The sequence below is a fragment of the Sus scrofa genome, chromosome 2, assembly GCF_000003025.6.
Source record: "Sus scrofa isolate TJ Tabasco breed Duroc chromosome 2, Sscrofa11.1, whole genome shotgun sequence".
NCBI lineage: Eukaryota > Metazoa > Chordata > Mammalia > Artiodactyla > Suidae > Sus > Sus scrofa.
In genome coordinates, this window is record NC_010444.4 from 147,342,224 (window position 1) to 147,358,334 (window position 16,111).

At 42.9% G+C, this 16,111-nt stretch overlaps 1 protein-coding gene across 1 annotated transcript in view; it reads left to right on the forward strand.

The window, feature by feature from the left end:
- The window catches only part of SH3RF2 (SH3 domain containing ring finger 2), a 122,830-nt gene that overhangs the window by 51,902 nt on the left and 54,817 nt on the right, over positions 1–16,111 (forward strand). Inside the window, 2 exon segments of the mRNA XM_021084960.1 lie at positions 8,098–8,367; positions 12,216–12,311. Of these exon segments, the coding sequence (XP_020940619.1) occupies positions 8,098–8,367; positions 12,216–12,311 (366 nt within the window).

A 16,111-nucleotide genomic window follows, 5' to 3' on the forward strand; every position in this document is an offset into this window, starting at 1 on the left:
TACTGACCTCAGGTTGTGGTGAAGGAAAGTGCAGCATTTATCCCAAGGTGAAGCAAGGAGAATGGGCAGCTGATGCTCAAAAGACTCAGACTTCTTGTGGACTTCAGGGAAAGGTTTTTAAAGGCAAGGTGAGGGGGAAGGCTACAGGGTGCCTGATCAGCTCATGAACATTTTTCTGACTGGTTGTTGGAGATGAGCCAGCTGGAATTTGGGAGTTAACATTAGCAACATTTCTGGGACTTACTTATATGTGGTCAGCATGCAGTTAACTTTTTCACCTGGTGCAGGTTTTAGTATCTGTAAAACAACTCAAGGATATGGCTCAGAATATTATCTTTTTTTGGTCTTTTTTTTTTTTCTGGCTTTTAAGGCCCACACTCATGGAATATAGAGGTTCGCAGGCTAGGGGTCCATTGAAGCTACAGCTGCTGGCCTACCCCACAGCCACAGCAACATCAAAACCAAGCTGAGTCTGCAACCTACACCACAACTCATGGCAACGCTAGATCCTTAACCCACTGAGCGAGGCCAGGGATCTAACCCGCATCCTCATGGATCCTAGTCAAGTCTGCTACCCACTGAGCCACGATGGGAACTCCTCAGAATATTAACTATGTAATAGATACTGTAGCCATTGGCGAGGAACTAAAGGTCATAGACTTTGTATTATGACTAAATTATTATTTTATCTTGTTTGGTTTTGTTTCTGCATTTTCTCATGTTTTTCTTTTAAAGTTGTTTTAATTACTCAATGAATTTATTACATTTATAGTTGTGCAATGATCATCACAATCCAATTTTATAGGATTTCAATCCCACACGCCCAGCGCATTCCCCCCACACACAAACTGTCTCCTTTGACAGTGAGTCAGTGTCCGTTCTGCAAAGAAGTTCATTGTGTCCTTTTTTTAGATCCACATGTCAGTGATAGCATTTGATGTTAATGTCTCATTGACTGACTTCACTTAGCATGATAACTTCTAGGTCCATTCATGTTGCTAAAAATGCCATTATTTTGTTCCTTTTAATTGCTGAGTAATATTCCATTGTGCATATGTACCACATCTTCTTGATCCACTACTCTGTCGATGGACATTTAGGTGTTTCCTTGTCTTGGCTATTGCAAATAGTGCTGCAATGGACATTGGAGTACATGTGTCTTTTTGAGTCATGGCTTTCTCTGGAGAGATGCCCAGGAGTGGGACTGCTGGTCAAATGGTAGTTCTAGTTTTAGTTTTCTGAGGAATCTCCATACTGTTTTCCACAGTGGTTGCACCAGTTTACATTCCCACCAACAGGATAATAGGGTTCCTTTTTCTCCACACCCTCTCTAGCACTTATTGTTTGTAGACATTCTGATGATGGCCATTCTGGCTGGTGTAAGGTGGTACCTCGGAGTGGTTTTGATTTGCATTTCTCTAATGATGAATGATGTTGAACATCTTTTCATGTGTTTTTTGGCCACCTGTATGTCTTCTTGGGAGAATTGTCTGTTTAGATCTTCTGCCCATTTTTGATGGGGATGTTTGTTTTTTTGGTATTGAGCATAGGAGGTGTTTATAGATTTTGGAGATTAATCCCTTGTCAGTCAATTCATTTGCAGATATTTTCTTCCATTCCATGGGTTGTCTTTCGTTTTGTTTAGGGTTTCCTTTGCTGTGCAGAAACTTTTCAGTTTGATTAGGTCCCATTTGTTTAGTTTGTTTTTACTGTCATTACTCTAAGAGGTGGCTCTGAGAAGATGTTGCTATCATTTATGTCAGAGAGTGGCCTATGTTTTCCTCTAGAGTGTTATAGTATCGGTCTTATGTCTAGGTCTTTAATCCATTTTGAGTTTCTTTTGTGTATGGTGTTAGGGAGTGTTCTAATTTCATTCTTTTGCATGTGGCTGTCCAGTTTTCCCAGCACCACTTGTTGAACAGGCTGTCTTTTCTCTATTGTATATTCCTGCCTCCTTTGTCATAGATGAGTTGGCTGTAGGTGCGTGGTTTAATTCTGGGCTTTCTATCCTGTTCCACTGATTAGTGTCTGTCTTTGTGCCATTACCATATGGTTTTGATGACTGCTGCTTTGTAGTATAGTCTGAAGTCTGGGAGCCTGATTCCTCCAGCTCCATTTTTCTTTTTCAGGATGTCTTTGGCTATTCTGGGTCTTATGTGCTTCCAAACAAACTTTAAAATATTTTGTTCTGCTTCTGTGAAAAATGTCCTCTTAATTTGAGGGAGATTGCACTGAATCTGTCGATTGCCTTGGGTAGTATAGTCATTTTGATAATATTGACTCTTCCATCCAAGAGCATAGTATGTCTTTCCATCTCTTTGTATCATCTTTGATTTCTTCATCAGTGTCTTATAGTTTTCAGAAGACAGGGCTTTTGTCTCTTTAGGTAGGCTTATTCCTAGGTATTTTATTCTTTTGGATGTGATGGTAAATGGGATTGCTTCCCTAATTTCTCTTTCTGATCTTTTGTTGTTAGTATATAGAAATGCAGTTGATTTCTGTGTATGAATTTTGTATCCTGCAACTTTGCCAAATTCATGGATGAGCTCTAACAGGTTTCTGGTAGAGTCTTTAGGATTCTCTACGTATAGTATCATGTCATCTGCAAATAGGGATAGTTTTACTTCTTCCTTTCCAATTTGGATTCCTTTCATCTCTTTTACTTCTCTGATTGCTGTGGCTAGGACTTCTGAAACTATGTTGAAGAGTAGTGGCGAGAGCAGACATCCTTGTCTTGCTCCTGATCTCAGCGGGAATTCTTTCAGCTTTTCACCATTGCAAATGATGTTAGCTCTGGGTTTGTCATATATGGCCTTTATTATGTTGAGATAGTTTCCTCTATGCCCATTTTCTGAAGGGTTTTTATCAGAAATGGGTGTTGGATTTTGTCAAAGGCTTTTTCGGCGTCTATTGAGAGGATATTATGTTTTTTATTCTTCAGTTTGTTAATGTGGTGTATCACACTGATGGATTTGTAGATACTGAAGAACCTGCATCCCTGGGTAAATCCCACTTGATCATGATCTACAATCCTTTTAATGTATTGTTGGATTCGGTTTGATAGTATTTTGTTGAGCATTTTTGCATCTATGTTCATCAGTGAAACTGGCCTGTAGTTTTCTTTTTTTGTGTGGTATCTTTGTCTGGTTTTGGTAACAGGGTGATGGTGGCCTCATAGAATGAGTTTGGGAGTGTCCCTTCCTCTGCAATTTTTTGGAATAGTTTCAGAAGGGTAGGTGTTAGCTCTTCTCTAAATGTTTGACAGAATTTGCCTGTGAAGCCATCTGGTCCTGGACTTTTGTGTTGGAAGTTTTTTAATCACAGTTTCAATTTCAATACTTGTGATTGGTCCATTCATCTTTTCTATTTCATCTTAGTTCAGTCTTGGAAGATTGTACTTTTCTAAGAATTCATGTTTTTTAAATTAAATTTGTTCTCTGGCACTCAGGGAAGGCTTAAGGGTCTAATGTTTTTCTGCAAAGAAGAGACAGGAACATGGCAGGGAGGAGGTGTCTGTCCCCAGAAAGGCCCTCACAGGGTCCTGCTCAGTCATATAACTGGCCAGTCTGGGCCTCATACCAAGGTGTATGTGGTGTGATCAGAGGGATGGCTCACCGTGAGAAGATGGTGAGCAAACAGGTGAATCCTCAGAGAAAGGATGCCTGTCATTTTACTACCAACACACACAACTAATACAACAGAATTGTCCTCCTAATGTGTCTGCATGCCCCTCTTCCTTTATTGCTGGGTTCTCTGCTTTATCCCCATCAAAGGCATGGCCCTCATGGCTTTCGACCCCCACTGAATTGACAAATCAATGGAGAAATTACAAAAGCATAGCAGTATTAACCCTTTTGAATCTCAGAAAAAAAAAAGAAAGCTTTTTATGTGAACACACAAGCTTCCACTGGATTAGCTGGCTTTCTGAAAAACACCAGGAAAAAATTTTGTCATGACCTGGCTGTGAGACCTCCACACCCACTTTATCCCCCACTCCCCCTCCCGCCTGCACCTGTCGAGACAGAATCCAGGTGTGGGTGGTGAAAGCTGTTTCCAACAATACAAGGGGTGGGCTGATGTTGAATTTGAAGTCACTGTCCCGAGAGACCCACTGAGGACTGGATAGAATCAGCCATCTGAGTCTCTTCAGTGCTGAACTTTTGTGTGAGGGCTCCAGAGTTCAATAATTCATGCTAATGCATCAAGCAGCAAGCAGACTACATTCACCCTCTGTTCAGATGCTGATTAGAAAGCATCAACCCAATTGAGTTTTATGATGGAAAAACATACTAGGTGACATGGGGGGGGTGATGAAAGAGAAGGAGGGCAGGAGAAGAATCAGGGCTTTGAGGTCAAATGAGCAGAAGTCAGTCTCGGGGCCACTGTCCATGGGCTGTGCAACCTTGCCTGGTGACACTAAACATCTCAGACCTTCTGCTTCTTCATCAATAAAATGGGAAAACACCATCTACTTCACAGGACTTTGACATGATATGAATGACGCAGTTCATAGAAAGTGCCGCCGTGCAGTAATATCAGACAAATTTCTATGGCTTATACCATGTGGAATGCTAATTTCCTTCCCCTCTTCAGACTCTCTCCTTCCCCACCTTCACACCACTTCCTTTACAGTACAGAAGCCAGTGTTTCCTATAAGGATGAATGTAGAACTGAGAAGAAAAGGGGAAATGAAGAGAAAATGATGAAAAGAATCTTCATGTTAAAAACAGAATTTACAAGTCACTTCCTCAATACTTATTCTCTACTGGGGCGAGATGGAGAAGAGAGAAGATTGTCAGGCAACTGGTACCATCTTGGGGTTTCCAAGTGCCTCTTCAAAGAGATTTAAGCATTTTGTGCAGTTTTAGTTTAATATATTTGCCCAGTAGTCATTAACATACATAAGGGAATGTCCCAGAAAAGAAAGGAGAGAAGCAGCTTAGCCATTTACAAAATCTACATCAGAATTCCATCACTCCCATTTTAGTTAGAGTAAGATATGACTTAGACGAGGGGCCTCAAACTGGACAGATGAGAGAGACTGATGAAAATGCGGCTTCCTGGAGTTTCCGTGGTGGCGCAGTGGTTAACGACTCTCCAACTAGGAACCATGAGGTTGCGGGTTCGGTCCCTGGCCTTGCTCAGTGGGTTAATGATCTGGCGTTGCTGTGAGCTGCGGTGTAGGTTGCAGACGCAGCTCAGATCCCGCGTTGCTGTGGCTGTGGCTAGGCCAGTGGCTACAGCTCCAATTAGACCCCTAGCCTGGGAACCTCCATATGCCGCAGGAGCGGCCCAAGAAATAGCAAAAAGACAAAAAAAAAAAAAAAAAAAAAAAAGAAAAAGAAAATGCGGCTTCCTGAGCTGCCCTCTGAGAGATGCTGGTCAAATAGGTCAGGGATGGGGTCCAGGAATCCGCATTTTTAACATCTCCTGGCATTTCAATATAAGTAAATTACAGCCTTCATTTTGAGAAACACTGGTTGAGTGCTTAAGAGCTGGAGCTTAAAGATGGTCAGACTTGAGCTCAAATCCTAAAATCTATCACTTAATAGTTTTGTGAACCTAGGCAACTTTTTAACCTCTCTGATGGCCAGTCTTCTAATCACAAGTTGTTGGGAGAATTAAAATATATTGTGGTATGCTTAGCATAGTACCAGCGCATAGGAAGAAGCACTCAATAAATACTAGCTACCAATATTATCATTAGTAGGCAGTCAAAGGGGCTTCGATTCTCCTTTTTCCTTATTTTTCATTCTTCATTCTTTTTCTTTCTTTTTCTTTTATAAATCCAGAATAATAGGGTATTCGGCAAGATGGAAGTTTATTTAGCTTTCAGACAAAAGTCTGGAAGTAAAGTAGTCTAGGACTTGCTCGGCAGCTCTGCAACCCAGACTGCCTTTCCCCCTTTTTAGATGTAACCCTCAACCTTATTGTTCAAGACGGCAGCTAGAGCTCCGGCAATCACGTCTGCATTCCACACAGCAAAATGGAGGACAGAAAGAGAAAATCAATCTCTCTCAGTAAGGACACTTCCTAAAACTGCATATATCCCATTGGCCAGATGCATTGCCAAAGAGGCTGGTAAAACTGTCACCAATGTGTGACAGGGGCTCTTGTACCCAGAAAAAAAAATGATTTATATCAAAATGTAAAATTTGGAGAAGGAATAGGGGGAGGGACAGCTATTCTTCCCTGACACATCTAACCTGGGGAGTCTGATAGATTCAGATCATCCCCCAGAAATCCTCTGCCTTATTCTGCTTCTGCCAGCTTATTTCTCAGATAAGGGAGCAGCTTCTCTCAAAGTAATTCCATGGTTTGTTGATCCTACTCAGTTGGCTTATTTTTTTCCTAAATTCCTCCCATATCTTTCACTTCTCATCCCTTGGCTCCATTTATTTTAACTATTCAATTTTAATAGATAACACCATTACTTTACTGCAGAAAAGTTAGAAAATATGCAAAGCACATAGGGAAACAATTTTTAACATTCAAAAATCTCACCACTTAGAAATAACCTCTCTTGACATGTTAGTGTATAGGCATCTAACATTTTCCAGGTTAAAAATATATATGTGTATATTTATAATGAAAGCCTGGTCTATACAACTTTTTACTTTCTTCTACTTGACAGCATACAGCGAGTAACTCTCAGTGTTATTTATTATAGATCAACATCGTCAATTTTAATGACTGCCAGGTTTTCCATTGTACAGGTGTATCATAATTTATTCAAACCATTCCATTTATTCACAATAGCGTGTCAAACCTCCTACCACATACATCCCAGCTCATTTTCCCACCAGTTTCCAAAGGATGGGCTGTGTTGCTGTGGTTTCCTAAGTCCTGGGGTTCTCCTTGCTGTATCCAGGGACCAGCAGAAAAGCACTGCTCTACTGCCCCATCAGCAATAGGGTGCTGTTTAGGTCTCGTTTCGACCCCTAAGCTGCTTGAGATTGCTTTTCAAATTAGTACCGCAGACGCAGAAGGTCCCTGAAGAACTGAATTCATGTCTCCTTGACATCCCCTTAGGCATATCATCCCCCAGAAGAAGGGACTCTGTCACCTTATGACTGAGGAAAGCACAAAACACAGTATCTTTGCAGGTGACACTGAAGGGCTTTCTATAAAACCTATGTTACTAGAACTTTCCATCTGCCAAACCGACTTCAAGTAAGACCAGTGTGAGGCCATTTCTCTCTGAAGAAACACTTTTCAATTAGGGGAAAAAAAAAAACTCATTTGACTGAAATAATTACCTAGACAACTGATTTGACAAATGATGATTCTTTAGCTGATTTTTTAAAGTGATGCTTGATTTCTGTCTCTGTCTCAGTTGTGCTCCTAAGGACACAAACGCTCGTGAGGTTTACACTTTCTAGACAAGGCTCAGGACAAACTATGCGGCATCGTTCTCACCTAACACTTGTACTTTCAGTGGGTTTTCACCTCCATTTTCTCCCTGTCAACACTGAGGAGTAGGTAAAATATCAGTAGCCCGATGTTACAGATAATGATTATAAGAGATGTCATTTACTGAGCACATACTGTGTATCAAGGATACACAAAATGCATTAGGAATATTCTGTAGTCCTCACAACGAGCCTGATGAGCTAGATATCATATTAGTACCCATTTTATAAACGCATGTGGTCTAAGAGAGATGAAATAATTTGAGCGTGGTTGCACAAAAGGGAAGAGGTGGAGCCAGAATGCAGAATCAGTATTCAGGGCCCGGAAAGATCATGGACTCACTCAAATTCACAGTTGGAGTCAAGTCCAAGATCCTTTTCCCTGCATAGTGATTAAGAACAGGGCTCTAAGATCAGATTGTCTGAGTTCAAGTCTCGTATCTGCCATTTCTCCGCTGTGTCACCTTAGGTGAGTTACCCAGCCACTCTGCGCCTTGGTCATCGCATCTTAGAATTGAAGATAGTAAGAGAGCTGGTTAAATAAGATGATCACATCTCAACAGTTAACTAAGTTGACCCACATACAGCACTCAACACACAGGAAGTGTCTATAATTCGTTATTAATATGACCCCTTCCTTCCTCCCGCCTCTAAGCCAAGTACATGCTGGTCTGTGCCACTGCAGGTGCCTCGAGCGAAGGCCGTGTGCAACTACCGAGGGCAGAATCCCGGCGACCTGAGGTTCAATAAGGGAGACGTCATCCTTCTCCGGAGGCAGCTGGACGAGAACTGGTACCAGGGGGAGATCAACGGAGTCAGCGGGGTCTTCCCCGCCAGCTCTGTGGAGGTCATCAAGCAGCTGCCCCAGCCACCCCCTCTCTGCCGGGCCCTCTACAACTTCGACCTACGCGACAAGGACAAGAGCGAGAACCAGGACTGCCTGACCTTCCTCAAGGTGAGATTTGGGGCAGGCACCCAAGCCTCCAGTGACCACGTAAAGACTGGCCGGACCTGGAGTGTTTGTTGAGTATGTGCTAACGTTTAAAAATTAGAGTTTACATATAAATTATAAATGTGTGCATCTATATGGCATGTGTATGGACCGTTCAAATTATATGGAAGTGAAGTCACCGGAGAAATCGAATAGGAGTGTGATGGAAATCTCAAACCTTTTCCACGGTGATGAGAAAAATAAGTATCCACACCCTCACGCATTCATCCCATAGGCATTTTGAGCTTCACTGGGGACACAGCAGGCACGAGTCACAGCACCTGCCCGCAGGCAGAGTAGTGGGAGAAACAGATACATGGACAGACGATTACACCCACAGGTGACAGCATCCTATGCAGAAGGACTGCTCCTGTCTTTCCAGTGGGTATCTGAAGGGTTCCCTCCTGACCAAGGTCTGATTCCCTCATTCTGCATATTGACAACACTCTAGTTTGTTGTAAACATTGCATTCAAAATACACCAAACACTCTAGTTTGTTGTAAACATTGCATTCAAAATACACAATAACCAGATTACATCTTTACCCATAAATAATCACAAGTTATATTTTCCAAGCACATCAGTTACCCTGAAATGTTTTCCCCTCTCTTTTTTATGGGAGGATTCTTCACCATGTGCAAGTAATAAGTCTGCTGAAGTCTAGGCTGCAACCATCCCACGATATCCACGGGCGACTGGTTCCAGGACCCTCTGGATGCCGAGGATGCAGAACCCCAGGACACAGAGGGTCGACTCTGTCTCTGTATTCAGTGTTTATTATTCCCTGAACATTCAGATTCTCTCATAGAAACAAAAGCTGGGGTGATTTTCATTCTTTGCTACTTGCAATACAAGTGGCACTGCTACAAAAGCTCAGGAAAGGTCTCTTGTTAGGTAAAACATTTTTATTCCATCGCTACTGAAAACAAGATTTACTTCAGATTCCCTGGCTGTCCTCGGTATTTGGCAAGACTCACCTTTGTTATTGTCTCGGCAACTCAGAATGAGGCCCCTCCAGCTGAACGGCAGATTCTCTTTGTTTACTGATTTGGGCTGCACTCGAAGCTTGTGGATGTTCCCAGGCCAGGGACTGAACCCGTGCCACAGCAGTGACCCAAGGCACTGCAGTGACAATGTCAGATCCTTAACCTGCTGCACCACAGGGGAAATGCCTGAACTGCAAATTTTACACTTTGACTACAGCTGGAGGAGGGCAGTTCAATCCCACGAGCATTTATTGAGTGTCTGCTCTGTGCCAGGCATTGGACACTGGGCTCTAAGGATGCAGCAGGAGGAGGACACAGGCAGGAAAAGCATTATCTGCCTTTCAGCTCCTCTCTGGGAATCTGCATGCTGAGACACTTACCCCACCTGCTTGTTAATCCACTGAATCCAGCCACGTGCCAGGCCAGCCACTGCGGACACAGTGATGAGTCACTGTCACTTTCCTCACGGAGCCAGCAGTCTAGGGGGTGGGACAGACACAAATAGGAAATTACGATAAAGGACCCAGAAGAGAGGATTTGATCCCTGGCGGGGGGCGGGGGGTGGGGGGGTGCTGTAGAAGGCCGAGCCTGGACTAGGAGATCTCCAGGTCTTCCTAACCTCAGCATATCCAAAGAAAATTCAAGCTCTCCCGTCTCCAAGCTGCCCTTTTCCTAATATTTTCTATCTCAGTCAGTTTTAGAGTTTTCTACACAGTTTATAGTTTTCTGCATGGTCAGTATCACACCGTCATTTATTCATTGATGCATGAATGGATTCAAGAAATATTAACTCCTTAAAAATTGTGAATCAAAGAGTTCCCATCGTGGCTCAGTGATAACAAACCCAACTATGATCCATGAGGACACAGGCTCGATCCCTGGTCTCGCTCAGTGGGTTAAAGATCTAGCACTGCCATGAGCTGTGGTGTAGGTTGCAGACATAGCTCAGATCTGGCTGATGTGGCTGTGGTGTAGGCCAGCAGCTGCAGCTCTGATTCGACCCCTAGCCTGGGAACCTCCATTCGCCACGAGTGCTGCCCTGAAACCAAAAAAAAAAAATTGTGACTCCTTATGTCATACACCTGAAACATACATTATGAGCTATATCTCAATAAAAAAAATATAAAAGAGCACAAGGAACTCTACTCAGTATCTTGTAATAACCTGCAAGGGAAAATAATCCAAAAAAGAATATCTATATATGGAGATGAGTCATTGTGCTACACACCTGAAATTAACACTACAATGTATGTCCACATCAACTATACTTGCGTTAAAAATAAAGGTGTGTGTGTATACAGATGAGTGAGAGAAAGGAAGGAAGGAAAGAAGGAAGGCAGATTGATTGGTGGCTACTAAAGGAGAGCTGTTGTATAAGGTGTTAGGGACACGCCAATGAGCAAAACAGATGCAGCCCTGCACACGCAGTGTTTGGGGTCTAAAGGGGTGGCGGGCATTAAGGAAACAATCACCTATCCAGGTGCAACTGCAGGCTGCTATAAGGTCAAGAAAGCCAAGAAAAGGTGTGGGTGCAGCAGTGGATTTCGATCTGGGTTCATCTCCATCACTGAGGGCAGAGATCAGACGGATCAGAGCTGAGTCCTCAGGTGCAGAGGGCCAAACAGGTGTGGACATGGAACCGTGTCACCGATATGATACTAAGTGAAAGATCAGTGTGTCCCTGCATGACTTTCCTTGTATAAATACCAAATAGGCCCAATGAAAGTAGACAGTGAAGTCAGAGCCGTGGTGACCTCTCACCAGCTGGTAGGAAAGAACACAGAAAAGCCACCTGGGTGCTGGAAATGTTTTCTTTTCTTTTCTTTTTTTGTCATCTTTTTGCCATTTCTAGGGCCGCTCCACGGCATATGGAGGTTCCCAGGCTAGGGGTCTAAGCGGAATTGTGGCCACCAGCCTACGCCAGAGCCACAGCAACGCAGGATCCAAGCGCCACGTCTGCGACCTACACCACAGCTCACGGCAACACCAGATCCTGAACCCACTGAGCAAGGCCAGGGATCGAACCCGCAACCTCATGGTTCCTAGTCGGATTCGTTAACCACTGAGCCACAACGAGAACTCCTGGAAATGTTTTCTATTTCTTGCTTCAGATAGGGGTTTTGTAGATATACTGAATTTTAAAAATTCATCAAGCTTTACATCTAAAATATATGTACTTTATTGTATGCCTATATATTTTTTTGGAAAAGTTTTTAAAAATTAGTGTTTCTCTCTACGACTATTTCATTCTCATAGAAAAGAATTTGGGGAAAAAACATATTAACCAAGGTGTGAACAGTAGTTATCTATATTGTGATAGAATCCTTTGTTTTGCTTATCTGTATTTCCAAATGTTTCTACGAATCTACATTTAACCTTTCATAATAAGAAAAACATGCATGAAAAGCCACCTTTTTGATACATTCCAAACTGAATAGGTTCTGAAAGGAGTTCAAAATCAGAATGCAATTCATTCTTCCTTCTGCTCAGCCAAGCGCCTCTGTCCCCGTGGTTTCCACCTTGATTTCTCCATCAGATTGATTTAAATGCAAAGCCCAGATTCTGCTGGTGATGGGAAACTGGAGACATTCCATGCTTTCCTGTTGGATTCTATGATGCTCCAGATTATTTCTACTCCTCTTTAGGTCTTGGCGACCCAAATACTGCCCCTTATGGGGAGAGATCATTTTAGTGGGAGATTCTGTACATAACTCAGGAAGGAGTCAACTTCCTTGCCCTTTCCCCGTCTGCACTACAAGCTGGTGCCCGCCGAGCGCACCTGAGAACTGGGAATCACGGCTGACCAGGAGACTTTCTGTCTTCCAGGACGATATCATCACTGTGATCAGCCGGGTGGATGAGAACTGGGCGGAAGGCAAGATAGGAGATAAAGTCGGCATTTTCCCCATCCTGTTCGTAGAGGTACGTGAGCACCAGGCCCACGTCTGACTCGCGCTGCCTCAGAGTTAGACATGTGCTGCAGGGATGCCTGAGAACAGTTCCTGTTGGATATGAAGCTTGTTTTAGAATAAACTAAAGTCCTGGGAGAAAAGATGCTAGAAAATAACACCCATCTGTGGCAAGAGTGTGGGAAGCTGGGCCTGTTCATTCTGCTGACCCATCAGATTGAGGCTGTCTCTCCTCCCCAACCCCAAGCTCTTATCAAGGATGTTGAAAATGTGCATCTCCTTTGAGTCATTAATTCCACACCTGAGAGGTCATTAGAAGGAAATAGTAAAACAAGTACGCAAGGGGGATGGACTGGGAGTTTGGGGTTAGTAGATGCAAACTATAGCATTGGCGTGAATAAGCAATGAGATCCTGCTCTGTAGCCCAGGGAACTGAATCCAGTCACTTGTGATGGACCATGAAGGAGAAAAAGAATGTGTGTGTGTGTGTGTACACACATATATATATGACTGGGTCACTTTGCTGTACAGCAGAAATCGACAGAACATTATAAATCAGTTATAATAGAAAAAATAAAAATCAAAACAAAATAAAAATAAAAGATAGAAAACCAAGTGTGCAAAGATATATATACAAAATAAGCAAAAATGTTCACCATAGCATTATGCACAGCAGTGAAAAATCAAATCTAAATATCCAGCAATAAGGGTTTTGGTTTTTTACAACTTTGGTATTGGAAATATGCCTAACCATTAAAAATAATGTTAAAGGAAAATATTCCATTTCATGGGGTATCTGGTGTCATGGAAAGATGTCTGTGATTTATTATTTAGGAAAACAAATGTAATGGGTGTAGAGTTTCAGATTTAGAAGATGAAGTTCTGGTTCTCAAGCATGTGAATGTAATCAACACTACCGAACTGTATACGTAAAAATGGTTAATACAGTCAGTGGTGTTACGTGTTTTTTTACCGGTTTTTCAAAAACAAATTAAATGTCTGATGAAGTTCTCGTGTGGCACAGCGGGTTAAGGATTTGACATGATCACTGCAACGGCTTGGGTTGTCGTGGTGGCACAGGGTGGATACCTGGCCTGGGAGCTTCTATCTGCCACAAGCTCAGCCCCCCTCCCCCCCAAAATTAACTGCTTGAAAATAGCTTTATGAATGCATGTGTGTATATATAAATACATAAAGAACTAGAAGAATAGGAGTTCCCGTCGTGGCGCAGTTAACGAATCCGACTAGGAACCATGAGGTTGCGGGTTCGGTCCCTGGCCTTGCTCAGTGGGTTAAGGATCCGGCGTTGCCGTGAGCTGTGGTGTAGGTTGCAGATGCGGCTCGGATCCTGCGTTGCTGTGGCTCTGGTGTAGGCCGGTGGCTACAGCTCCGGTTGGACCCCTAGCCTGGGAACCTCCATATGCCGCAGGAGTGGCCCAAGAAATAGCAAAAAGACAAAAAAAAAAAAAGAACTAGAAGAATAGATACCAAAATATTAACAGTAATGATCACCAGATGGTGACATGATTTTCACTTTCTTCTGCAGACTCATATTTTCTAAATCTTCAGAGCTTTGCACATACCACTCCTATTGTTAATTTTCAGTCTAATTTTTTAAAAAAGAAAGAACACATGCTAGGCTATCTACCTATTTCTCCAGCGTAATAACATAACCCATAGCCCCTAAATTCTGTCGCTGTTAGCCTCACCCTGCCTTGAAGCAGTCATCACAAATTTAAAAGAGAGGTTTCATCGTTTAACTCTATTTATTGGGCAGGAATACAGCTCCATCTTCCAGCTATTTGAAATAGAAGCGCCATCTCACCAGGCATAGAGCATTAAAGTGAGCAGTGCCAGGCTATAAGAGAGGCAAAAAGTATGATCCAGGAGGTGAGGTGAAACAGGACGGAAGCATAGTTGGAAAGAAGGAACTAGTTTTTCCATTCTAAGAGCAAAAGCATGCCGAAGTTGATGGTTTGACCAGAACACGGCCCAGCTCTCAGGGTTCCCTGTAACCCTTTACTCAGCTGTTGGGAGGGACGAAAAATGCAAGGAGAAAAAGAGGGTGAAGCCAGAGAGGCTGGTCTTCCTACTATGTCTCCTAAATAATAGTCCTTTTCTCTTGCTGAAGCCCATTCCAGGTACACTCACCTAAACTCTCTACTTCTTCAACTGCACTCATTTTATGAAGCTTAGCTAGAAATTTACTTTTTCCATAAAATTCCAGCAGCCAGTTAAACACTCAGTTGTCTCTCTTCTCTGGACATAATGAAGGTTGTGTGGCTTGTACTTCATAAGTTAGCCCAAGACAGAGCAGGCACTTTGTTTAAAATGAGCTTGACAGTCTGCTTTGCACAGCACAGAACTCTACCCAATATCCTATGATCATCTATATGGAAAGAGAATCTGAAAAAGAACGGATGTGCGTAGATGTATCACTGAATCACTGTGTTGTAGAGCAGGAATTATCACAACATTGTAAATCAACTCTACTTCAATAAGACTTTTTAAAAAATTATCTTGACAAGCAAATGAGTGAAAAACTATTTGGGACATCCTCAGGCTAACTAGGAAAAAATTCAGACAACAAACCTTTCGAAGTGACCCTGTCCTCAATGTATATTCATTGATGCAACTCATTTTTTCACTGAGGGCCTGCTGTGTCAGGTCTTGCACTAAGTTCTAAAGATGCAAGACAGATAAGGGTCCCAACTTTCAAAGATTGTAAGATGACATTAAGAAGTAATTATAGGAGTTCCCATTGTGGCTCAGTGGTTAATGAACCGACTAGGAACCATGAGGTTGCAGGTTTGATCCCTGGCCTTGCTCAGTGAGTTAAGGATCCAATGTTGCCATGAGCTGTGGTGTAGGTTGCAGACACAGCTCAGATCCTGCATTGCTGTGGCTCTGGTGTAGGCTGGCGGCTACAGCTCTGATTGGACCCCTAGCCTGGGAACTTCCATATGCCGCGGGTGCGGCCCTAAAAAAAGACAAAAAAAAAGAAGAAGTAATTATGTGTGTGACAAAAATGATGCAAAGAGCAAAGGAGAGGCAATTGTTGGGGGCAGGGAGGGTATGATGTGCCACCTACCTAGGTAGAATGTTGGCAAGTGCATTTTAAGCCAACATGCGACGAATGATCAGGAGTTAGGTAAGCATGGAGGGAAGAGTGTTTTAGGGAAGAGAAGTAAAATGTGTGCAAAAGACCAGCAGGATGAGGAAACGTGCTGCACCCAGAGGACCAAAAGACTATTAGAGCTGGAGCTTAGAGAGTAAAGCCAAGGAAGCAAGTGGAACATGGACCACAGAGCACTTGTAAACCTTCCTGCATTAGTCAGGATGAGCTAGGTTATGCTATGGTAACAAACAGCCCCCAAGTTTCAGTGGTTTCATCAAGAAAAAGTTTCCTTCCTTCCTTTCTCTTTTTCTTTCTTTTGCTTTTCAGCACCACACCTGCAGCATATGGAAGTTCTGAGGCTAGCGGGTCAAATCCAAGCTCCAGCTTCTGGCCTACACCACAGCCACAGCAACTTGGGATCCAAGACTTGTTTGTGACCTACACCACAGCTCACAGCAACGCCAGATCCTTAACCCACTGAGTGAGGTCAGGGATTGCACCTGCATCCTCATAGATATCAGTTGGATTTGTAACCTGCTGAGCTACAAAGGGAACTCCCAAAAAATTACTTCTCACCTGTATTACATGTTCAGCACAGAATGCTGAGAGGCTGTGCTCACATAGTCACCAAGAAACCAGACAACTGAAGCCAGGCCATCCAGAACACAGGGACTTCCTAGGCTTCTTCCAAGAGG